We start from the raw sequence: 15273 nt of genomic DNA, 5'->3' as shown, positions 1-15273 counted from the left end.
TAATGTTTTTATCCTTTTTAATCTTTCAAAATCTCTTTTTTCTCACTGTTTATTCTATGTCGCATGCTGTTTGCATTTTAATTATATAAAGCACTTTGAAATGCCTTGCTGCTGAAATGTGCTATACAAATAAAATTTGATTGATTGATTGATTGATTGAAATAATGTTTGTGTCCTGATTCTGGAGGGTTTGTGTTTGTACATTTTCCTGAAGATCTCTATAGGGAGGCGATCCATTAGGAACAGCAGGCACACCTGGCATCAGTTAGCTCATTAGGTCCTGTGGATTTAAGCAGCTGCATGACAACCTCTCTTCGCTGGATGATTAACCTTGTTAGGTAGATCTAGCTACCCTGTTACTCTGGTGTAAACCCTCTGGTGAAATTATCTTCTGTCAACCTGTCTACATTTCAACTTGCCGTCAGGTCTCATGCTCTCAGGTCGAATCCGGTTTCCTTGTTCTGACCTTCTATCTGCAAACCTCCAGTGTTAAGACCTCTGGTCTTTCAACAGTTATTCCCTATACCTCCAGCTTCCTCTCTGCCCACTCCATCCTCACACCAGGACCAATCTTACCCTGTACAAACTTCCTCCTTGTCACAAAGCCGCAAGCTGCCAATTTTCTGCCTCCTCTCAGATTATTCAAATCCTTGTTAAGACTCCTGTTTAACCGTGCTCTCCTCTGCCAGATGCCACTTCCAGCTGCACCAGAAAGAGAAACTCCTAAATTTTACAATTGTACATATTGGAACTAAACCTTACTTTCCCTGTGTCCCTTAGTTTGATTCTGCAGGTGGGTCAGAAAACTGCGACGACAATTTATTGTGAAATGGTGCCGAATGCAGTTAGTTTAACTGCAGAGGAGTAAATATAAATGCACATTGCATTCTAATTAAGCACTTCAAACAACTATGAAGAGAATGAGGCAGCTGCTTTCTGAAAAGCAGGATTAAGTTTAATATCATTGCAGGCCAAATAAAGGAAGGAAAAAATAGGATTGACATCCTTGTTTGGTGATATCTATCCTGATCCATAGAGCACTCTTTATGGATCAACCTAAAAAAAATAAATAAATAAAAAAACAGGACATAACTGATATTTCATGCTTTTTGAAAGCTAGTTTAAATGGGAGTTACTTCATTTTCTTTGGTTTCATAATATTATTCAACTTGTTGGGAAATTAAGCATTTTATTTTATTTAGGGTTTTTTTATTTCTCCTTAAATATTAGCTTTATGTTGTAGAAAATTTGATAGAAGTGAAATGTTATGTTTTTATAAAATTTAAACTATAGTTAATGTATTTTCTAATCAAGTTTAACCTAATTGTTATAAATTGATGAAATTAAGAATTTCTGTCCATTTTTAAACCAGTAAAATTTGGTCTTGGACTTAAACTAACAATTATATACAGCACTGGAAATAAAATTAAGACTACTGAAAATGAGTAAACTAAAAGTTGTTCTTTTTATTCTGTGAACTACTGAAAACATGTATATGAAATTAAAAGCAAAACTGTAGTTTTTATTTCATATTTATTTGCAGAACATCAGAAATGGTCAAAATAAAAACGATGCAGTGCTTTCAGACCTCAATGCAAAGAAAACAAGTTCATATTCATTTAGAAACAAAAATACTAATGCTTTAACTCGGGAAGAGTTCAGTCATCAATATTTGGAAATAAACCCGAGGTTTTTAATGGGGTTCAGTTCAGTGGTCTCTTAATTTTTTTTCCAGAGCTGTATATCTATGAAGATACATTATATACCTGTAAGATAAATTCTCCTTTGTGATCTTATTTGCAGAAAATCAGACCACATTTTCAGTATAACCTCAGATTAATTTGTATTTGATTATGAACATTAACCAACATAAATGCATAATATGGCATAATTACATTCACGTTAACCTGGTCAGTCAAGATTCCTTCAACAAAGCAACACTGATTCGCATCAAACCAGCATGGGGCTTCTAAACAAATACTAAAATAAATTGGAACCTGGTGTACTGCTGTGAAATACAATCCACCAGGGCTGTCTCAAGTTCGTGGAGAGGGCATGAAAACGGAAAAATGAATGATTATAGGGAAGGAAAATTACATTAGTGTGTCGAATTAAAGGGATGTCTGGTACATCCAGCTGAGATGGAAGGACGGAGCCGGAGTAAGACAGGAAAATGGTGCAGGATGTATTCAGAGGACAGGGACAAAGAAATTGTGTGTGAAAGTGAGAAATGCTGCGGAAGGAGGATGAGGGGAGAGGATAAGCTTGTTGCCAAAAATATATCCCCAGCCAATGAGCCGTTTTTTTGTCTGTCGCATAAAAGATGTTTGCTGAAATAAAGGTGTGAGCTTGCGGTTGGTATTTCATTATTACCTGGTCTTGTTAACTGCAGTCACAGTGTTTCCCCAAGGAAGCTCTTGTGTGTAAAAATATGTGAGTAAGCTGTTGGATGCATGGATAAGACAAAAGAAAAAAATTCGAACCATTGAAAGAAATGTGTGCAAAAACAGAACTGAAATTACAGCATTAAGGCTTTTCTTGTGGCAACCAAACTTACTAAAAATTCTTTAGCTCCATAATCTTTACTTCCAAGTCTGACAGCTTGTGGACATTTGACCGCCGGTGTTGCTACACAACGCATGTTGTCATAAGCACTTCCTCAAATAATATAAAGCACGATGCATTTATGTCCTAAAACCAAGCTTTTTTTTTTTTTTTGGCTGCGGTATTGATGAAAGAGAAGAAACGGGGGGCCTCAAGACAATACAAACAATGCAGGTTTCAAAAACAAGGCTTTGTGAATATTTTATCAGTTACAAAACATGTTCAGCCTGAATGTCAGGCCTTCGAGATACAAACAACTTTGCTGAGAAACACTAAATGTAAACACAGCTTCTTTTGCCTATGTTGCACACACTACCCTGAATTTAAACATTCTCAATTCATATTGCCCTTTGAATAAAAGATGCATCAGTTTAACACAGTCCTTCTAAAGCAACTAAACAGTCTGAGATTTCGTCCTACTGATGTCAAGAAATGCTCTCTACCAACATCCTCAGGGCAGGAGATACATTAGGCATGATCCACTTGGCCTGGAAACATTCTGACTTATAGATTATAGTTGGATTTCCTTGTAAATATTTTTGAGTTACTCAAGAAGAACAGGACAGCAGTGTGTGTGTGTGTGTGTGTGTCTAGAGTCAGGCCTGTTTTGTAACACAAAATGGTGTTCTATCCTTCCTGCTTTCATGTTATTGTGAAAGAAGATGCAGTCCAGTGAAAACTATTATTTTTGCTTTTTATGTAACACTTAAATGTTTCATGTCGTCAAAAAGAATATTATAGCTGCAAAATGTTGGTTTTAATTTATGACTTAATCCTGCAAGAATAACTGAGGACAGCTGATGGATGGATTAAATAAGGTGTCCAAACAAAGCTGTCTTTTTTTAAAAAAAATAAAAGAATCTTAAAACTGGCTCAGTGTTTATGCTACCTTTGGCAGTAACACTTGGCATCGTTTGCAATGACTGGCAATGAGTACTTTACTTTTTTTTGTAGATTTTGTTAAATTCAGCCATATTGAAGGCTTTTCTGTTACGGACAAACTGTATATAGTCATGCACATCTAATTTAGAGTTATGTTTGAATTTTGACTAAGCAACTCCAAACCTAAGCACTGACTGGAATCACTGTAGATTAATCTGTAATCTACATGAGTGCTGTGTCTTCACTCTGTTTTGTATCGGTCTTTTAAACTTTGTGTAATATTGTTTTTATATTTTAGAGCTGCATGGAACAGTAGCATGAGCATAAGGTCACCAACTGGACATTCTCCTTCAGGTGTAATGGGGAAGCATGTCTTCCAAAAAGTTCCACATGCGTTTCCTCTGCTTTTTGGTCAGCAGCTGTTTTGATTTTGGGCTACTCTCAGGAATATTTTTTGGCTCAGTCTTTTTTTTTTTTTTTTTTACTGTTGAATCCTGAACTCTGACCTTAACCAAGTATGTCCAACAGTGTTTTAGATGTTAGTCTGGGTTCTTTTATGACCTCCTGGGTATGTCCTCAATGCTTCCTTTGAGTAATTTTGGTAGAATGATTGCTCCTGGGAAGGTTCACCTCTGTTTCATGTTTTTGGATAATGGCTCCCACTGAGGTTTACTAGAGACACCAAGCCTTAGAAACAGCTTTTAAGTCTTAACAGAGTGATAGATAGTGACTCTTTTTTTCTCCTGTATTTAAATTTCTTCAGAAGAGTGCACTATGTGTTGCTTGATCGGTGCGCTACCCTGCTCTATACAGTTTGAAATGTTATATTTAGGTAATTTCTATTGGTTGACTTTATTCAGATACGAAGCTGCAAAGGAAGTTTAATCAATGTATTATTTAGCGACTTCCAGAAATTACTTTTTTCCATAACTATTATCTATAATTTGAAAACGGCTCTCTGTACTTAGTGAGATTATCTCCATCTGACCTTAAATATTTTGTGATCATCTCATTTAACACGCTGATGAACTTTTTGGGCTTAAAATCAGCAGCATGTTTCACTGAAGGGAAAGAGTTTACAATTGTGTTGAACTGTTTCATTCCTTTACCACAAGCTTTGGAAACCAAGTGACACATTTTTTTCCTGTTGCAGTTCTTCAGAGAAATTGTTCTTTCCCTTTGCAATCAATATTTAACAGCATGATGTTGCTACTCAGGGATTCTAGTCAGGTGTATAATACGATTTTAATTTTCTAAGTGCCAACTTTTCATATCACCACAGTTTGCTGACATGTTGTTAGCTTTGAAAAAAAAAAAAGTTTTAGCGACTTACATTACTGACATGTTTTCAGTGAACTTAACTGTAAAGTAGAGCTTTGTTAAAGGTTTCCAGTCTTTGCTTGTGTTTTTTTTTTTTTTTGCAATACTTTAGTTTTAAAGGTCTTGTTTTCTAAATGAACAAAATATATTATATGTACATCACATTAAAATATCCTACCAGGTTCCCAAATACTGTGTGTGTTTCAGAAATAATGTCTTGTTACACTTTAACCTGCCTGACCAGACAAGAACATGCTCAAAGAAGAAATAAGTAGATAAAATGTCTTTGATCAAACTACGGTACTAGATTTGTTTCTCTCAAGCATAAATTTTTCCCTTTACATTTTTCTGTCTTGTTGACATATAATTGGATGCAGTCGATACTCGTCACATTAGGAGCCAAAATCTGACAGATGAACTGGCTCAAAGAACCCCGGTCTGTCCCGTTTTACACTTCAGAGTCGGTTTACATGTCTCAGAGATTAACGCTCCGAGTTTAAAATGTGCCACGTAAAAACGGTGAAAAGTTTCATACCTGTCTTACCAGCTGATGAATGTCAAGTGGTGTCACTTGAGTTAAGATTGAAGGCTACAAGTTAGAAAATGAAAGACAAATCTGTGGGTGTGAAGGTACACAGAGGTGAGCTTCACAAATGTAGCCTGCTGAGCATCTCTGCTAGAGTCTAGTGGCTCGAAGCAACATTAGAGATTACTAGTATAGCTCCCGCGGCTGCAGTCATCCAATTGATTTAAGGGTAATGGAGGTCCCATGGATTTGGGATGAAAGAAGAGCAAATAGACAAAAAAAATCTAAACCCGGTTATCACAAGACTTAAGGGTGTTTACAAAAGGTTATTAAATCACAACAGCAGATGGCCTGGATCCGATCCAGTATTGGTACTGGATGAAGTACTGATGTAATTCTGGCATCCGCTATCAGGTCCAGGCACAGTATATTGATCCTGGCACAGTTGCTCTGTGTAGCTGGAGGTTGTATGTTGGTTGAATTTACCCTGAAGTTAGGGCTTACAGCCAAATGTTTAAACATATGGACAGAGAAACTACTGTCAGTGGAATATCTGTTGCCTGCAGAGGGAGGACTCAACATCATCTTCTTTGGAAAAATGTTGGTGAGCAAAACGAGAAAATAAGAGATTCTTGTTGATTGAATTTTGTGCAAAAAAAAAGAAAAGAAAAAGTAATAACAGAGGAAAAGTAGAATTGTACACAGGAGCAACAGTTTTAGGAATGACATGAAGGTGAACTGAAATAGGGAACATTGCTTATTTTTTATTTTTATTTTTTTAGCTCTCAACATCTAGCTGCTGTGGAGCTGAGAGGTTCAGGGGGTGCAACATGGCTCAGTGGTAGAGCAGGTGCACCATCTGTGGAGACTACACAGCTGTTCTGGTTTGATTCCTATCTCGGTCCATTTACTGCATGTCTTCCCCTTCTCTCTCTTGTCTTTCTTCCAGACCACCAAAAAATGAATAAACCCAACTAGAGCTACATCAGCCTTCAAAAACTCTAACAACAGAGTCTGCTGTTGCAGTCTGCAACAAAATATATTTTAAAAACATCCTTATCACATGTTTTGACTTCATTTACTGAAATAGTTAACTCGTATTTCCTCTTGATGCCTGTTTTGCAATTATTGAAAAAGTACAGATGAAGGACACAAATACAGTGACTAAAACTTGCAGTGATTGTGTGGTTTATCCCTGTTCCTTTTTACAACACCGTGATTGTAAACAATACTAAAGGCGCTGAGGATCAGAAAATGTTGGCATGAACAGATATTTAAATTCAGATATTGCGATCAGATGTGAAGTAAAAATTACGGGATTGGAGGAAATCTGATCACAAAAACCTTCAATTATATTATAGAGCTTGTCATCAGACTAGTTTAAGTTCACTTAGGTAATGTTTTATTAGTTTGCTTTTTCAAAACTAAGGAAACCTTTTAAACTTGGGAGTACATAAGAACTACATTTGAAATAAAAAACAAACAAACTTGGAATTAAACAAAAGAGCAGCAAACAAAGGGAATTCATAATCATCATTTATAGTTCATGGTCATTTTTCCTCATACTCATTCCAAGTACAGGTCTGGAAAGCAGATTTGACAGACAGAATGACAGAACAAACACAGAACAGTTGAAATGGAGGCTTATTTGACCTATTCTCCTCAGGATTTAGGGTCAGCCCAAGCACACATCGTCCACTGTTTTAGTACCACTTTGGGAAAAAAAAAAAAAAATCACGCACACAAATTATTTTCTCCTAATCTTTGTCATCGTCCAGCCTCGTAATCATCACCACTCATATTCTTGTTCTTCATTTTCACCTATCTAAATCAGGACGGAGGAGAAAGGCAGTGATTCCTTGAAAGAGATTCACACGAGATTCCACTGTTGGTGTCTTGTGTGGTTTTTGGGAATGGATAGGCTATTACTGGTCCAGGGTTATTTATCTCAGGTTGGCATTTGTATAAAAACTATATAGGAACACATGTAAAAACAAGGATATTTCAAATTATCATTCAACTGAGAGAAAAAAACATGTCCTCATAAAATCTTCTATGTCTAGCAACATCTATTAACACATATGTATCTTTATTTTTTATTTTTTAATAGATTTTATTCCAAAATGGTTGAGGAGCAGTTATACTTTGCATCGTCTTTACAACAGGCTATAAAACACCACTTTGTCACAGTCCAGAAAGCACATATAGATGTGGTTGTACTGTTTATAAACATATGTACTGTAATAAGATAATTTGCGTGCATGGCTCCCAGGTGACAACCTTTTCTCAGATCCCCAGGAATCCGAGGAGAAACGCCGTCCCTTTAAGATCACACCACGTGGAAAATGAAGGTCTCCACTTTCTCTCTCTCAGAGAGCTGTCCTTGTAAATCAGACCATTTCATGAGAAACAACCATCTGTTCTAATCTTTACACTGCAACAGCTCAGTGAAACAAATAAGTCTTGGCCGGACTTCACTGCCTCTTCGGTGAGTGCTTTGGCCTGAAATTTTCCACCATGCGATTTCTTTTCCTCCTTCCTTCCCTTCTGGAGTCAATGTTTGGCATATTTATGGTACGTATTTATTGATGCAGTGTGCCATTTTCTCTAGAAAAAAAAAAAGTCAACCACACAAACACAGGCAATGTAAATGCACAGTTTGTAATGCTGAATCTCTGTCTGCAAAGTGCGTCTGTACTCTTCTGTTCCCAGAAACATGACGGATGGGTGGCATTACTCTGGCAAGTCACACATGGGTTATTATTGTTTGGTTCACTTTAGATATTAGCCAGTCTTTTTCCTTAGAGTCTCTCTCTGGACAGCATGTCCTTTTTGTTTGGGGTTCTTTAGAGTAAAGAAATTTATATTTTTATTTTCAGTTTATTTTGTAGGGCATTAGCTTGTAAGAAAAAAATGACTAAATATTGTTCATCTTTGTTATTATCCTGTACACATGTTTATGTCCTGATCCATCTTTGAGACAGATGTCGGCCTAGAAAAGACCAAAGGGTCCTCAGTCACACGTAGTACTCTTTGTCCTTGTTCTTCTTGTTCTTGCTGGAGGTTTTCGGGTTGTTGATGGGTTTCTCTTTGACTACTGTGCCATTGGATTGTGCTGAGTTGCTGATGTAGTTGCGACTCTCATCCACGTGATACGATCCCTCGTCTCTGTTTCGGTACTTGTACATGGCATAAAGGAGGATGAGTATACACAGGGCAGCTGCTGCTACAATGCCAACCACCATCCCCGTTGTGCTGCTGGACTCCCGGAAGACCTCTGACGTGCCCGGGTAACCCTTCGGTCCAGATCCTGTGGGACTGGCTGCAGGCAAAACAAATACATACAGTTTACCAAACAGGCTCCAACATGCATTTACTTCAAAGTATTATCATTGCTATCATATTAAGGTTTTAAGCAGTAAATTGAATTTTAAAAAGTTGCATTCGGCACATGAATTACGACTAGATATTATGAGGGGATTAAACTCGCCATACTAAGAGAAAATGCTCATGCTCCTTAACCTTTTTGATGTTTGTTTTTTGATGTATTTTATGGAAATTACACAAGACAGACCAACACAAAGTACTGCATAACTGTGAATTGTAAGAAAAGAACGACAACATTTTCACAAATAAGGATCTGAAAAGTGTGGCATGCATTTTATATCCATTTTGTAGAACCACTTGTTCCTGCTCGTGGTTCTACAAGCCACCTGCCAACCTTGTCAACTTGAAATTTGACAAGGTTAAATTTTAGTTCAGTTTCAGTGAGGCTGTAAGCGTCGATTAAATACACTCATTAGATTACTTTCAAAGGAAATTGGATATTATTTAAAAGTATCAGATTAAAAGGGTGTGGATTACATATGCATGTCACAACTTTCTATTACTGTTTTCTTAATGAAACCTTCTTATAATTTTCCACCCAACTGAGCTTCTTTGTGGAGTCTCTTGAAATAAATCTGAACATAGAGATTTGCAAGATTAAGTTGACAAAATGTGAAAAATATTTAATTAAGGTACTGGATTTTCTTATAAGGGGAAGTTTGCTAGTAGTTTCTGACAAATTGTCGATTGGTGTCATGGATCCCAGTGATTTGTTTACATATGTCAACCAAGAATCACATGACTCTAATAAAACTTTTGTCCTTTGGTAACAAAATAAGAAAATAAATTTAACCTTATAAAAATAAGCTCGTCACAAATATAAGATGTAAAATTTCAATTAACCACTACCACAGCACTACAAAGAAACTAGTAAACACATTGCAAAAACACATAGTAAACAATGCAAGTCATGCATACCCACACATAGACAGGCAGTAATTAACTCAAAGCCTTGGAGAATAAGACGGTTGTAATTCACTGTTGAATGTAGATGTTAGAGGCCAGAAGGCAGCTTGTACCACAGAGCAAAGCTCAGTAACTGAAAGCTTCCTCAACAAGCAACAACAGACTAAATTTTTAATACAACTGGAAGACCTACTCCTGGTGACCCACGAGGAACAAACTGGTTGGCAAAAATAAAAATAAAAAAATAAAACAGAGATGGAATAGTGAAAAAAGTGAGAAATTGAGCACTCAAAAGAAATCTGATAAGTTTGTAAACTTCTGTGTTCGGGATTCACTGAAAAACACAGCTAAAAGCTTGTGGCTCATTACAGGCGTTTTAGAGCACAGTCATGAATGAACAGACAACATTTTCAGCTTTCCTTACATACTCAAGCAGCATGACAGTATCACACAGTCGCTGAAAATAAATCTCTCACAAAGAAACAATTCTTCAGCTGACTAAGCAGACTGAGCCAAAGACTGTTCCCACTTCTGTTTCCAAAACAATGCCATTCAATCGAACGTATTCTGGAAACACATGAGCTGCCTGATATCACCCAGTCACTCTGTCATGTCTGTCTGTTGAATTTTTGTGTTAGTCATCAGTTCTGCAAAACTCTCAGAATTTAAGAGCGGTCTCTTTGATTTTCTTCCTCGTACTTTTAATAAAACACGACTTTTACAAACAGACGCTGTGGAAAAACTTTCAAATTAAATCCACATATTCCCCCAGTGGATATTTCTTTTTGTCTTTGAATTGTGCATTGAACTGAATCTGACTGGTGGATCTCGTCTCCCAACTATCTAAAGATGGGTCTCTTAAAATCTTAAACAGGCTTTTTTTTTTGCTGCTTGCGGGTCAGGTTTATAATCCTCTAAACCATAGAAACACTCACTTCTTAAATCACTGGAAAATGTTTGTGCTAGCATATAATTCTGCAGGAGGTTCTGCTCTACTGTGAAGTTTGATGTCTCCAGAGTCAGAATCAAACACTGAAAACACATATAGGACTCAAGAATGTTTTTTTTTGGTTAAATCCAAATATCTCAAACAAACTCCTCAAAACTTACATGGGAATCCACAAAGCACTGCAATCTCCTTCATTTTTTGCAACTGTTGCACTGGATTCACAAAAACGATATCGCTAGACAAAAGCTGACACAAACATGCCCAACAAGTCTAGCAGATGGAAGCAATTTGAACTTATTCTTGCGTCAGATCACAATTGTCCCCTTTTCAGGACAAACGCAACAGCTGCTATTGAAATCAAAGAGACAGAAACACATTTCTTACTATTGCCAGCAGACAAGTTTAAATTTTGGTGAATAACATTTCACCAAAACTGTCCGAGTAACATATTAACATTTCCAACTCAGAGAGATTGTAAGAGAAACGAGGGATGCATCAGCATGACTAGGTTATTCAGAGGCAAAAATTGTTTAATTTATTTGGATCATATTTAAGCTACAAGCTTTCAGCGCAAGTTTTTGTGGAAAATCTGTGTAGCAGATATTCTGAAACACAGGTATTCTGAAACGTTTAGCTTTTCAGAATACCCAGCAATTTGTACTGTTTGTGATTTATATACGTATAAAACAATATCGATAGCCTTTTCCCTAAATACAAGCATAACATCTAATTTAATCTTCAGCAAATTGTATTAGTGCAGAGAGACGTTGTCTGTTTTAGGAGTGGTTCTGCTTCTAGTATCGAAATCAGAAGCACATGCAAATTCAGGTTTGCATGTGCTTCAGTATTCAAATATTTTGTTAACTTGCCCCTTAGACAGCTGCAGCGCTTTGGATCAGACTGAGTATTAGTTGCTCCTTACCTCTAATAAAATCATTTCAGAGTTTCTTCATATAACTGAGCTGTCTGTCCCATTCAGCTGGGAAGCATAGATTGTAAGTTTCAGATACAGAAGCTAATGACATTGATTTTATTGTGTTTGAACAAAATAAAAGCAACCATTAATTGCATTTACTGATGTTCACTGTCTTTTTTTCCCTCTGCCATGCCTCAATTTGTTCTTTTTCTTTTATCTCTTGTTTTTTTCTCAGTTAATGGTGTGCTGTAAAAATAATTACATTCTTCAGCTTTAAAATTAAACCATTTCTCTAAAAATGTCTTTAGCTTCCCTCTTTTTCACTAGTCATCCTTCAACTCCTTTGATCTATTCAGAGTAGTATTTTCCAACAAGTATCTCCCTTCTCCTCCAAGGACTCAGTCTTCAGTCCAAAGCAACTTAACTACATCAAAAAGAAACATAGACAACAACATTTTGCTGGTATTGATGTTTGTGTAAGCACGTTGTTTCATCTACTCCAGTCCTTATTTCATGATTGAACAAAAATATGTTTTTCCACCTACTTATTACAAATTACCACGGGAAGCATTTCTGAAAAACATAAACGCAAAGTTTATACAATATGATGTTAAAATGTGTGATTACGTTGAAAGTATAATTTTGACCAGTGAATAGGGTGGTGATTACACATAAGAAGACTGACTCAGTGCATTTGATAGCTCCTTTTGTTGTTTTTTGTTGTCTCTGTGTTGTAGGTTTTATCCGGTAAAATACAGACTCAATTTATGTCTCCGTTTGAGTGACGTTTTAATGTTTAGACAGGCACTGCGCCGAACTGTGTTATTCACAAGCTAATTACCTCCGCAGACGGCATATATCCCTGTGTTAGGATGAGTTTGTTCCTTCCGGAGCATTAAAAGTGCTAACTGTAAAGGGCAAAAGTCCTCGAAGCTGTCTGTAAAGAGACAAGAGGCCGCTGCTCCTCATTGACATGTTTTCCACCACGTTTAGACCGATCAGCGGCCCAAGTATGCTTCCAGTGCCAGCAAACATTCAAGGACAAGCGCAGCGTTCCACCAGGGGATTGAGTGTGACTGAGCGTTGCAACAGATTAGCTTTGCCTGTGACAAGCCCACTTATCCTTGCAGACAGGTGTGAAGAATGCCCTCGCCTTGTGGGCAAAAGCCACTGGTTGACTAGGCACGTCTTCAGCAAGCCGTTGTTCAGGCATTAAACATCGAGCTATTTTCATATTTGCAGTCTGTCCTTTTAGAGTCGAAAGAGTTCAGAGAGTAGATAACGGATTGATGGAAGGGAGAGACCTCTGTCTGAAACTCCGGGGGTTTTATCCAAGACCTTGGCTGGCTCCTCTTGTGAGCTAACTGAGCTAGAAGAGTTGAGGAGGCAGGCAGCCACAATCTGCAATATCAGGGGGTGAGCCATGTGACAAAAGTCCCACAGTGCGCTGTTCTTCTTGTGTGATCTGACACCTCCAGCTCCGGGCTTTGTTATTTCCTTCTGCCTGGATCTGTTGATTGGCTCCCCCCAGACTACATTCATACTAAGATGTTAAAGCCTCAATTAGCTGACCACGATTCTTCCTTCCTTTCATTATGGGCAAGCTAAAAATATATATATCTTAAAGACTAGTCAACAGTGACCATACACAACGCTGGATTTAGTAGAGAACCTTCAAGTTTAGTCTATAACGATATGCATTCATAGCAGCTCATTAGCTCTCACTTAGTCTCGGTAGAATATTTCAAACCGCCGCTTGATTGGATCTGCCATAGTCCACTAGATCACCTGATGAACCTCATGATTCAGGCCATTTGTTACCCGTGAGCCCCAATCTCCCTCACATTGAGCTGAGGCACAGTAATGTGTTCGACATCAGGCCTTCAAGAAAGCCACATAAGGACCTCAGGCAAATTGCATCTGCCTGTCTGTTCATTAGCACTCCATCACCTCAGAACGGAGGCACATAAACTGAGAAAGAAATAGCGCCTGAAACAAGTGTTTAAAATGATGGCTGCTCTCATACGCTCTACTCAAGCGTACCCAAGGGTAAAATTAGACATGGGGAAAATGACCTTAAAGTGGCGCCTGGCTTCTTGGCAGCATAGCAGGGGTGCGCTTGTGATGCGATGGAGGTAAACTCAGGAGGGTTAACTTTTGAAGGATTGCACTTGTGTTAAAGCTGCCAAAATAACTTTGTCCTCTTCATCTCATCCCAGAGTGAGATTTAAATTACAGTATCACATTCAGGGCCATCATAAAGTCCTTGCTGGTTTACTTACAAGGACAACAGTTAATGTTTCAGGCATTTCGCCACAAATCATTTGCCCGTATTTCTCAAGAAGAGATGCAGAAATGGAAGCGATAAATAAAACAACAGCAGGATAAGAAAAATGGCGGCCATAAAACCGAACAATCAAAACACGTAAATGCTGAGATTGCTCCGGCTTCAAGTGTCCGTCTGCCACAGCGATTTTTTTTTGTTGTTTTTTTTAGAAAGCATCTTTTCTCCTAATTCTCTCAGGGTTCTTCAACCTGGAGCGTATGGGCCCAGGTTTGGCGAAGATATCAGGGAACATGTCATTTAAAAGCCTGTTGTGGATTTCAGTTCTCTTTGCCTGACTTCTTTTTTGCCACATGCACTCAAGGAAAAAAATAGGATCAGAGATACCCTCCTGTCAAGCGGGATTTAAATAAATGGTTCTCTTCAAAGACTATTTTTCCTCATTTGTCTCCAGCATGAGGGTTCATTTGTTTGGTAATTTGTCACAGGGTGAGCAGGTTGATAGGGGTCACGGATGAAGGAAGACACAGAGTGGGGTGGGGGACTGGCGGTGGGGTTTGGTTTATTTCAGGCGTGTAAGAGGCTTATTTGGAGGTAATGAAACGACTATCGCAACTGAGGGTATATAGAATAAACTGGCTGGGCTTGACCTTTTATTAACCGTTGCCACTAGTTTGTGTCATTTTAAAAGAGAAGTATCCTTTGTAATAAATCGATCACCTGGGCAACATTTAGATTAGTTATGGGTTTTAGCAGTGCTACACGTGACCATTTTGTCAAGCTACAGCCAAACAATCAAATGTGTTTTAGGAGAGTGTGATGCAAATCACCTATATAAAACAGTGCCTAACTATAAAATGAATGGGATAGAATATTTCTAAAATATTTTGTTCACTTTCCCCGAGTTGGTATTTTGTAGAACCACCTATGAGCTGAAATTATAGCTAACGGGGACAAACCTTTAAAGTATACCCCAATCAGTTTAGGAAATTTTTACAAAACAATTCAAACTCAGTCAGCTGTGTAAACGCTGCATGTGAACATACATTTTTAAGTTCGGAAATGCAGTGGAGCCCTCCCTGTTCGTGGGTCTGTATTCTCAAATTCAAGTAATCATGGATTATTCTGTGGAACGTAACTTAATATTATCTGTAGATAATTTTCCTGTTCATTGATTTTGCTAGGCTGTTTGACACACTATAGGTACATTTTTTCAGATACATAATTTCTAGTTTCAAAAATGATGCGTATCACTTAACATAGTCCAATTTTTTAACAAACGAAACAACCTGACAATACAGTTAGGTTTGTGGTTGTGACAAATTCTGGAAAAGTTTAATTGTCTGAATACTTTTGAAAGGTGCTATACTTTAAATGGTTTTAGACAGTGAGCTGCTTCCGTAGGAACCAAAACTTAGTTGGTTTGCTTTGTGATATTTTGGTGTTAATCTGTCAACTAAAATTAGTGTTACACTATCACATTTCACATATCCAGTTAT

The 15273-nt window shown here is 37.6% G+C and overlaps 1 protein-coding gene across 24 annotated transcripts in view; it reads right to left on the bottom strand.

The window, feature by feature from the left end:
• Positions 1-6852: 6852 nt before the first annotated feature.
• The window catches only part of LOC103134101 (neurexin-1a), a 277111-nt gene continuing 268690 nt past the window's right edge, over positions 6853-15273 (bottom strand). For all 24 annotated transcript variants that reach the window (XM_007546203.2, XM_007546209.2, XM_007546201.2 and 21 more), the window contains one exon: positions 6853-8654. In XM_007546203.2, coding sequence (XP_007546265.1) covers positions 8350-8654 — 305 coding nt within the window. In that variant the 3' untranslated portion in view covers positions 6853-8349. The remainder of the gene's footprint in view (positions 8655-15273) is intronic.

This window comes from Poecilia formosa, unplaced genomic scaffold, assembly GCF_000485575.1.
Source record: "Poecilia formosa unplaced genomic scaffold, Poecilia_formosa-5.1.2 Scaffold15, whole genome shotgun sequence".
Taxonomy (NCBI): Eukaryota; Metazoa; Chordata; class Actinopteri; order Cyprinodontiformes; family Poeciliidae; genus Poecilia; species Poecilia formosa.
Note: the sequence above shows the minus strand (reverse complement) of the source record. Positions and strands in the feature narration are given on the sequence as shown.